General features: G+C 45.1%; 1 protein-coding gene across 1 annotated transcript; it reads right to left on the reverse strand.

The window, feature by feature from the left end:
• Positions 1 to 685: 685 nt before the first annotated feature.
• Positions 686 to 3,099, reverse strand: LOC123159093 (leucine-rich repeat protein 2). The gene is made up of 6 exons (XM_044576897.1): positions 2,750 to 3,099; positions 2,298 to 2,369; positions 2,063 to 2,206; positions 1,714 to 1,785; positions 1,552 to 1,623; positions 686 to 1,259 (listed from the first exon to the last, which is right to left on the reverse strand). The coding sequence occupies exons 1-6, from the start codon at positions 2,974 to 2,976 to the stop codon at positions 1,190 to 1,192; spliced, it is 657 nt and encodes a 218-aa protein (XP_044432832.1). The 5' UTR covers positions 2,977 to 3,099; the 3' UTR covers positions 686 to 1,189.
• Positions 3,100 to 10,749: the final 7,650 nt, after the last annotated feature.

Below are 10,749 nucleotides of genomic sequence, written 5' to 3' on the forward strand. Positions count from 1 at the left end.
TGCCTCTACTACTATAACGCCACATTTTCATCATTTGTCGTCCTACGATGCCCAACTGAAAGGAGGAAAAGGGGAAGAAAACCGAACGCTGTTGCAAGCCTGTAACCCACTCAGGATACTGTAAGCCTGTAACCCACTCATTAGAACCAACATTTTTCTCTCTCGCAGGATTGGTATGCAGGCACGATTTTTATTTCTGATTCTCCAGTTCTCTCTGTAATCTTGTCTTAGTCTTCAGTGTCAGGTAACTTTAGTTAGCATGAAAAGCAGCACAACAACATGCTCACTGGTTGAATTGAAAGTGGTTTTCACAGATGATTCATGCTTATATGACTACTACTGGGTGGGATATCAATGGTGCATTCATGTTAGCTCCAACAGAAAAGCATTAAAATTACTAGTTTGGTTCAGTTAAGTTGAATCTGAATGTTCAGAAGCATTAAAATATTGGATCCAAATGATAAAGACTATCACTGATTCAATGACATAGCATATCTAATAGGTGTGTCTTGTGGCATCCTTTTGAATTTCTGATGATTCTAATGGATTACGTATGATCTGCGTACGACACTGAATAACAGCCATCAATTGTTAAGATAATACAAAAATCGTACCCAACTTCATCAGTATGGAAAGCAGCTGCGTCTCCTGTAACGGGTTGTCCTCGCTACAATTGCTGCCATCATCCGGGCAACCGCTGGAGCTCATGTTTATCGATGTCACTTAACATTGTGTCACTGTACATATTGTACATTTCATGGATGAACAAAGTCTTCATATTGTTTTGCACTACAATGCTTGTACTTCAACCATACTAACATAGCAAAGAGATGTGCATCATTTGTAGATAAAACTTGAGATACATTCTTCAACAGCCCGGATTTAGTTCCGAACTGGCAAAGGCTTGCTAAACGGACCCAAGCGGTCAGCATAGCTGCGGTACTAAGCAGCTTATTACAATTTACAATACGGCAATAACAATCGATCAAGCTAAGACTTCTCACATCCCATTCTTTTCCTTCTGCGGTCTGAGTACCGAACGCAGACCCTACGCTCACATACCTTCTTCATCTTCTGCTGCATGTATCGCAAGCCATACATGTTGTAGTGCTAGGCTCCACACTATTTGTTGTACTACTATATTTTTTTGCCTTCCTTCCACGTGCATTGTCGTGTGCATCGGTGCTTCCTAGCATCCGAAGTCATAGGAAACCAATCCTTGCAGCTCCGGGCCGTTCAGCCTGCTGTTGTTCTCGAAGCTGAAAAATAACAGTTATGTCTTATTAGCATTCATCGCATGAACCCACTCACAGAGAAGATGCCATATTTGATATGAGAGCTATCAACTTATGAGTTATGAATGACTCAGCAGTCCGGAAAAAAAACTCATGAGACATGATTTCAAACACCATCATCATAACATTTCTAGCTTATGCAATCATGAAAAACTAGACCATCGCCCTTAAGAATTACAGTACAAATGTCTGAGCTTTTTAGGACTCCAGATGCACATTGGTTCTACAAAACATGCTAGTGGCCTTTGAGATATACCTTCGAAGAGGGAAGCTTGAGAATGGACCATCGACGGGGATCGTCCCACATAAGTCATTGTTAGACAAATCACTGCATGTCACAATGGCTTAAAAGTCAGCAACCATAGAGAATCAACAGCACAACTAAATCCGGTATACATATGTTAAGATGCACACTCACATGACTTTCAGGTTGGAGAGTTTGGCCAGCTCCCGTGGAATTGATCCAGCAAGTTTGTTGTTGTTCAAACGCCTATAAGAAATTGCTTTAGTACTCACTTAGGGAAAAATGTTCATATATGAATTAGGAGAGACAAACTTAGATCCTTTTCATACATTTAATGCTTAACTATGCCAAAAGCAAAATTTTAAATTGCATTTCAGTTTATTCAGAATTATGGGCACAACTTCCCAGCCATTTTGGGTACACCACTTGGACTAAAGAAAGATGCCATGAATTAGGAGTAGTTTTTTTAGAGGGGGCATTTGTACTGTGGAGGAATTAACTTCAATCAGAGGATAATACATACATGAATCTCAGTGAGCTGAGCTTGGAAAGGGACTTGGGGATTCTTCCGGTGAGCTTATTGGCATACAGATCCAAGCTGATCAAATTCTTCAGCTTGCCCAACTCTTTTGGGATCTCGCCGTTGAGGTTGTTCCTGTACAGCTCCCTGCAAATCAAGTTCCAATTGAGAAAATCAAACCATTTTGTTCCGTTCGAATAACAGAAACGGTGGAATTCATCATCGTAGGGGCACATACAGGTACTGAAGATTCACAAGGCGGCTGAGCTCGGGGCCGATGGAGCCGGAGACGTTGGAGTTGCCTAAATCCCTGCAGAAGTTTGCCATAAAGAGTGTCAGACAACACGGTTATCCAACCAACAGGATGCAATATTGTTGAACTATGACAGACAGACGCCACAACTACTGATTATGCTTGCAAGTTGTTCTTTTTTATATACAAATCGGCCCTTTTGAATGAACAGTTAGTATGATTATTCAACTAGTATTGCTTAAGCTATCAATCCCTTAAACAAGAAGCAAGTGCAAGACCAAAGATGAAAGACCATGGATATCCTTTGCCGGCACGCAAGCAGCTTGACCTAGTAGTAGTTTAAATCGAGCTTTGTTTCTGGGCTAATCTGAGCAAGCGCTGGGAAACCCTTGAAGATAAAAGCTTGATTGAGCGAGAGGGGAAGGACTGTAGCTTACAGGCGGACGACGCGGCTGGCGCTGTCGCAGGTGACGTGGAACCAGGTGCAGGGGTTGACGAGGGTGGGATCCCAGCTCTGGAGCACGCCGTTGGGGTCCGACAGCCGCATCCGCAGCGCGTACAGCGCGTCCCCCTCCTCGTTGGACGCCCGCGCCGCGCCGGCCGCCAGGCCCAGGAGCAGGGCGGCGCCGACGAGGAGGAGGGAGGAGGGCACGCGGGGCGCCATGGCGGCGAGGAGAGGCCGGGCGCGGGGGGAGGAGGGCGGAGGAGATCGACGGAGCTGCTGCTGCTGCTCTGCTCTGCTCTGCTGTAGCGTGGGAGGAGGAGGACGGGTGGTTGTGGAAATGGGAAAGGCGCTGCGTGACCGAGTGGTGTGGTCAATACGGCGAAGGATGGGTACCAAGTCCACGGTCAAACTTTGGACCGAGCACGCGGTGGAATCATTTTATCTGCAAAGGCTCACTGGGGTGGAAGTTGCGTCAGTAATGAAAAGTGACAAGGACAGGAGGTAGAAAATGAAAAAGGAAAGATGGAACGAACCGATCAAAAAGCTTGTACATGGAACTCAAAGATATAATGCAGGCAAAAGCAAATTCATGATCTTAGGAACCATGATGTCGAAGCCATACACATCAGACCTCGCTGAGAATTTCCTACTAGACACGATATACTCAAGGATCCATATAACCACCGCAAGATTAAAATTGAATTGACACCTGAATCGTAAAAAATCTTTAAAATCTCGATAGAACAATTTAGAATTGAAGTCTCAGTGAACATAGTTGTAGAGAAAATAGACCTCAGCTCGAGGCATTTTCTCTGCCCCTTCTTACCCTGAAAAAGTAGGGTCACCGACCAAGCTCTTGGTTGGCATGCATTCGTACACAAGAATCATCTCTTTCTTGTTGAATTTGAAACCCCATAAATCCCTTTTCCCTCTGAATGCAAAACCAAAGTATCCTAATTACATTGCAGTTTTAAAGATTTGCAGTTATTTCAATCTCAGTAGTGAATTCTGCTGAACCTTGAATAGATGATGATGTCAATCTTTTGACGGCAATCTCAATCCCACTAGTTAGTTTTCCCTAAAACCTCGATATCAAGTTCAAAAAGTAAATATCAACTTTTCTTTGGTGGATGAAGAAAGACAAATGTATCTACCCCTCGTTTCACTAAGCACAAATACCTGAAGACTTAAGGGATCTCAAGACTCTTATTTACAATATAGGAAATCAAAAGTGAATATAATATTAGTACATAATGGAACATAACTGATCAAAATTTAGGCTCATGATAGAAAATAACGCCACTATGGAGAACACGTACAATCTAACTAGTGACTAAGCTCCCAGGAAATCCACCCTCCTGGTGAATCGTGGCTGGCGAGCAGGCGATTGTCCCCCTGTCCCGTAGGTCCCAGTTGTCAGGTCGGTTTTTTTTAACCATCAAAAAAAGTTGTCAGGTCGGTTTGCGTCGTGCTATCGCTACCCCCACACATCCTCCCTCTCTCTATCTCTTCCTCCAATATCTTGTTCCCGACTCGCCGCCCAACTTCTCACCCATCTGTGGCCGCCACCGGCCATCTCCTCCACCGCCGCAGCCCCCATCTAGATCCGAGTCCAGCAACCCTCGGGCCTATCTCTTCCCAACAAAAAAACCAAGCTGACACCCCGACAAACCCTAGGATTGAGCACCCGTGCTGCATCCGGTTCTTCCCACTGCTCCTCCCACAGCCGTTAGCTCCATGTTGTGTTCTTCTCGCCTTCTCCGCAGCGTGTATGTGCCTTGCGCCGCCCATCGCGACCCCAGTCAAAGGGGATTTTTGATTTGGTATGGGACTGGGTGAGGTGATTGATGACTGAGATTTCTATGGGCGTCTTCCTGCTGTGGGTGGGGGGCGCTTCAGTCGCCGCTGTACGGGCTGGCCGTCCTGGTCTTCTTCCTGTTTCGGCTACCGCTCTCCATCCGGATTGGTGCCTTTCTTTTCTTTCATCGTTGGCTCTTTGGTGATGTTGCGTGGTTCTTGCACACAGGTATGGTTTTTGGCATGGTAGCTATGGAAAGAAAGAAACGGCACGAACGTTGGGCTTCAGTTGACGACGTGGTGCATGCCATTAGGCTTGCATTACATAACTGGAGACTAGCAGGTGCCAAGTGCTTGCTTGGATCGTTAGGGGATCTGTAGATAGACCTCCTGTCCCTTCTTTTTTACATTCTCTTAATTTTATTTATCCTTGCCGTGCGGCAATGTAAATTTTCTACTACCTTCTTAATCAATGAAATGCTGGTAGTCGCTGGAACTTTCAGAAGAAAAAACTGGGTTGTGATGGTCGTCAGCCGATCATTGTTCGATGGTTTTCCTAATGTGCCCCATGGTGGGGATGTTGGGGCTGAGGGGCAGGTGGATGAGCCTGGTTCTTGTGGTCATGGTGGCAGTGCCGAGGTTCAGGTGTTTACGCCTTATACACAGGAGCTTAATAGTAGCGCTGGAAAATAGTCACCGCTGCTGCTAGTTAGCAGTAGCGCTGATCCAGGGAAGCGCTATTACTCTGTCTATAGCAGTAGCGCTGGAAAATAAAAACACGCTACTACTATGTGGGAACAGACGAGGCCACCGACGATAGCTAGTACCAGCGTTGTACAGAATCCAGCGCCACTACTAATAGTTTAGTAGTAGTGTTGTATTTTACTGTGCCGCCACTGCTAATGGGCCCCACTTAGTAGTAGCGCTTCTCCGGGAAAGCGCTGCTACTAACTACGGTAGCAGCAGCGTGTTTTGGTAAGCAGCACTACTGCTAGTTGCGGCTGGTGCCACCTTTTCACTCCCTCCCCCTCCTCTTCCCCACTTTGCCCTCTCTCCCCCTCCTTTCCCCTCTCCACTCTCCATCATTGTTGCTCTTCTTCTCTCTTCCTCCTACCTCTCTTCTCTCCTCATTAATGTCCCCCTCCACCATAACTCTCCTTCATAAATGGCCTCTCTCACATCTCTTTTTGTCCTACCTCTCTTCCTCTCCCCATCAATGCCCCCCTCCACCATAACTCCCTCTCCATTAGTTAGCTAGCTAGATTCACCTCTTCTCCCCAACAACTAGATCTAGCTAGCTATTTAGCCATCCACATGTGCTCTCTCGATCGGTCTCTCTCATCATCTAATTAACTGCGCGTGCTCTCTCTCGATCGGTCTCTCTCGAGAGATATATAGGTGAGTAAAAAAAGTTGTTCATTTCAAGAATGGGAATATGTGTGTGAATGAGAATATGTGTGTTTGGGATATATATATAGCCGGTCTATTCTGCTAATATTAGTAGAATAGTTATTCTGATAACACTTTCGAACTGCACGTTCAATGCAAGTGCACGTCATTGTTTGAACCAAGTGTGCTGCAGTACAAACGCGAGTGAACTTCCCGTCGCAAAAAACTACACGCGGTGTTTTTTCGGTACATTTTTCGCTCTAGTTTTTTTACTGTTTGTCGGTACGAGTCGTATAATATACCGTTGAAAAGCTATGGATTAGGCGCTACTTTGCCATGTTGAACACTTTTTGAGATTCCTCACGAATTAAGAGCAGTTTTGAAAATAGCGCGACCCACAACGATTGGTAGCGAGCGTTTTTTTCGTGTTTTTTCTAAACCGCTCGTCGGAATGAAGCAAATGATACACCATTGGAAATATATCATCGAGGTGCATCATTTTCATATCTATCAATTTCTCTAATTCGTTACGGTTTAAGAGCAGTTTCGAATTTACTAAATCGCAGAATTCTGTTTTTAAATTTTTTTCAAATTTTCGGTACTATTTTCACTCCAGTTTTTAACCGTTTTTTCAAAAAGAGGCGTGTAATATATCCTTGAAAAGCTATGGACGAGGCGCAACTTTCATATGTTGAAATGTTTTTGAGATTCCTTACGGTTTTATGTTAATTTTGAAAATCGTGTGACGGATGACGAGTGGCAGCAGCTGTTTTTCACGAAATTTTTACAAACCGCTGGTTGGAATGATTCAAATGATACACCGTTGGAAAGATATCGATTAGACGCAACTTTTTCATGTAGAACACTCTCTCTAATTCTTTACAGTTTAAGAGAAACTTCAAATTTACCAAAATGCAGACACTTTGTTTTTCCCGACAGCCAAATTGACGTGCGTACTTCATCTGACTGAAAACCGCACTGCATCGGATGAAAAATCGCACTGCATTAGACGGGTAAGAGAACTGCATGGTTTCTTTTATTCAAACGTAATTTTTTAAGACAACCATTCTTTTATTTTGTCGTCTTAGTAACATTTTTTCAGCACTTCACGTTGCGAGCAAGTGAACCGCAACACTACCAAGGGTGAGCCGCATGAGTATTTTGATGTCTTTTTTCATACATTGCTATTGGAGGGGACTGCATTAAAATTAACTTTTGCTTTTTTATACAACATGTGGCAATATAATTAACCTCTCATAGAGTGTGTTTTACATGGGCAAAGAAGTGAACCCCATGGTCGAGAGAAATGTACTGCGACACTAGTAGTTAACTGCACTGTTTTTTTTCTGCTCCCTAATTTTGTTTTTTCCACTTTTTGTTGACGAGTCGAAACTCCGGTGATAAGGCGAGTGAACCACACTTATTCTTCTACAGAGACATAGTGAACTTCACGAACAACAATTCTTCAGCCTTTTCTTTTTACGTTTTCAACAGTGAGATTTGCGGACACTCTGTTTTCGCGATACCAAAATTGACGAGTGAACTATATCAGGCAAAAAACTGCACTGCATCAGACTGAAAACCGCACTGCATCTGACGAGCAACATTGTGCACCGTTGTTTGTATAGAAAATATTACAAAGCGAGCTGCAGTTTTTTATGGAGTGAACCTCTAGGCCCACCGAAGTGAACCACCCACTCCCATGCTAGCAGGGTACACTTTCATTGTGTCTCTTCTGGTTTGGATCACAAGGAACGGAGTGAAGCACAGTAGACAGAGTAGCGAACCTCTCAAAGAGTGATGCAGTGCAGCTCACGTGGTGATGCAGTGTGGCTTGCATGGCGATGCAGTGCAGGAGGGGACGAACATGCCTCATGGAGGAAGCCACGATGGTGGAGGGAGAGTAGGAAGAAGGTCGAGCAGGGGTGAGGGTGTGGGTGCCACTTGACTCTTCTACAAAATGAACTGTAGTGATTTTTTTAAAATAAAATAGAGTCCTCATCTTTTGCGGAAAAAATCCTTAAAAACTAAATTAAAAAGCAATTGGGTCCATTTTTTCCTCCCACACCGAACTGCATGTTGGAGGAGTCAAATTCCATGCCCAGACATGTACCCGAACTTGCACTAGCAGCACCCATTTTTTCAATGGAACCAGGTAGAGAACTCATCCTTGGAGGTACCCTATAATTTCTTGTTGTACAAAATAGTTCAAAAATATGCACAATGAACCTCTCAGGTAGCAGAAACGAACTTCTGATATGCCCACACACATACATCTCAAAAAACACATCCAGCACGCGTGGTCCGCCGTTGAAAAACTGCACTGCTCCTATGCGGCCGCCAGCGGTCCTTTTGCACTGCTCACTGCACACGGGAGCAAAGGAGGAGGGAGAGGGGTAAGGAACGATTTTCCCTGTGAGATACCGTGCCTGCAGATGGGTGTGGACGCACGCGGGCGGGGGGAGCCCTGACCTGGGACTTTGGGCGCATCTCTGCCAAGTGCACTGCTCATCTCTACGGGGCTGAACTACATGCGCCCTTGCACTAGCGATCTTGATTCGTCGTCTTCCCATGTCATGCCCGGTTGCATTTCGTCCCGTCGAAGGAACTGCAAGCGGGCATGCTGTCGAACGGCTTGCCGTCGTTCTCCTATCGGTGCTCGGTGAACTGCTGAAAGTGCAACTATCCCTGGGTGGTTTTGGTAATTCCTAACAACATATAGCTCATTGAGCTTATACTATTTCAAGATAAATATTTCAGGAAAGCTCAATGATTGGCATGGCATGGAGGAGAAAAGTGGATCCCTCAAAATACTAAGGACAAAAGGATTGGCTCAAGCTCAAAGCACAAGACTCTACATTTTCCATTTTAGTGATCCAAGATCACATTGAGTCTATAGGAAAAGCCAATACTATCAAGGAGGGTTGAGGTGTTGCTTAATGAGGTTCTTGCTCAAAATGCTTAGTGGTATGCTCCAAAGCCCTCAACTACTTTCTCACATCCACATATGACCTAAACCAAAAGTCAAACTCGGCCCCACCGATTCTTTCTATCCGGTGCCACCGAGTTCAGATGTCATAGCCACTGCCACAAACCCTAGTCTTTTCGGTCTCACCGATAGGGATCTCGGTCTCACCGAGATGGGATTGTAATCTCTCTGTTTCCCTTCGTAACGTTTCGGTCTAACCGAGATGAGCAATTGGTCCCACTGAGATTGCAATGTAAACTCTCTGTTTCCCTTTCGTAACATTTCGGTCTCACCGAGATGAGCAAATCGGTCCCACCGAGTTTGCCTGACCAACTCTCTAGTTAGCTTATTACCAAAATCGGTCTCACCGAGATTACGTTATGCCCTAACCCTAACCATATCGGTCCCACTGAGTTGACATATCGGTCCCACCGAAATGCCTAACGGTCACATTATTTGCTAAATCGGTATGACCGAGTTTCACGATTCGGTCCCACCGAGATTGGTAAGTTGTGTGTAATGGTTAGATTTTGTGTGGAGGCTATATATACCCCTCCACCCACTCTTCATTCATGGACAGAGCCATCAGAACATGCCTACACTTGCAACTTACATTTTCTGAGAGAGAACCACCTACACTTGTGTTGAGGTCAAGATATTCCAATCGTCCTACCATATGAATCTTGATCTCTAGCCTTCCCCGAGTTGCTTTCCACTTAAATCTTCTTTCCACCAAATCCAAATCCCATGAGAGAGAGTTGAGTGTTGGGGAGACTATCATTTGAAGCGCAAGAGCAAGGAGTTCATCATCAACACACCATTTGTTACTTCTTGGAGAGTGGTGTCACTACAAAAAAAATACACTTCCGTGATGATACGTGTTTGTCACAGTAGGTCGCGTTTTTTGTCATGCATGTACATCCATGACAAATTTATGACAGAATCAAGATAGTCATACCTGTGTTGTCGTAGAAGTGTTCCATGACATTACCAAAATTATCATCACGGAAGTGTCCACTTCCATGACGATAAATCGCGCATCACAGAAGTGCTTTTGTTAAGGGTGACCGACACGTGGCATCCACTGTAACGGAACGCCGTTAAGCTATCGGGTCGGGTTTTGGATCCGATAACCCGTTAACAGCCCCGACCAATGGGGATTTTCCACGTGTAAAATCATCATTAGCTGGAGGAAACACGTGTCGGATCACCGTTGGGACAGATGTCATCCACTCATTGGACAAAAGGCGCCTATGATACGTCGACACGTGGCACGGCCCAACAGAGGCCCATTCCTGTGAAAAGACCGGCCCGTTTAACTTGGTCAAAAGGTGGCGCGCCGGCCCATGGAAAGCCTGTTAACGGCCTGTTCGCATATAACCCATTTACAGCCCGCTAACCCAAGGCCCGTTACGCCCTATCCGAATTAGCCCCAGTAGCGTCATATGGGACATCCAATATGATTCCAGCCCGTTTTCACTTCTGGCCCATGTATGGCCCGTGACGTCTTTCGGCCCATATGAGGCTCTATGTAACTCTTGGCCTATTAACGACCCATGGTGAAACTGGCCCGCAATGAACAGTGTATCACTTTACACCCATTAACGACCCGTGGTGAAACTGGCCCGTAATGAATAGTATATCACTTTATACCCATTAAGGGCCCGTTATTCAGTTGGGACGTTTGCAGCAAATGTTATCTTTCGGCCTTCTCAGAGCCCATTTATTCTTGGGATCATTTCTAGCATTCGTTTACTTACGACCCGTTACTGTTATTTTCTGCTTGTGGGCCAAATTTAGCCCATGGTTACATCGGCCCGTTTGTGGTTTGTTAATAC

Source organism: Triticum aestivum, chromosome 7B (genome assembly GCF_018294505.1).
Source record: "Triticum aestivum cultivar Chinese Spring chromosome 7B, IWGSC CS RefSeq v2.1, whole genome shotgun sequence".
Lineage (NCBI taxonomy): Eukaryota > Viridiplantae > Streptophyta > Magnoliopsida > Poales > Poaceae > Triticum > Triticum aestivum.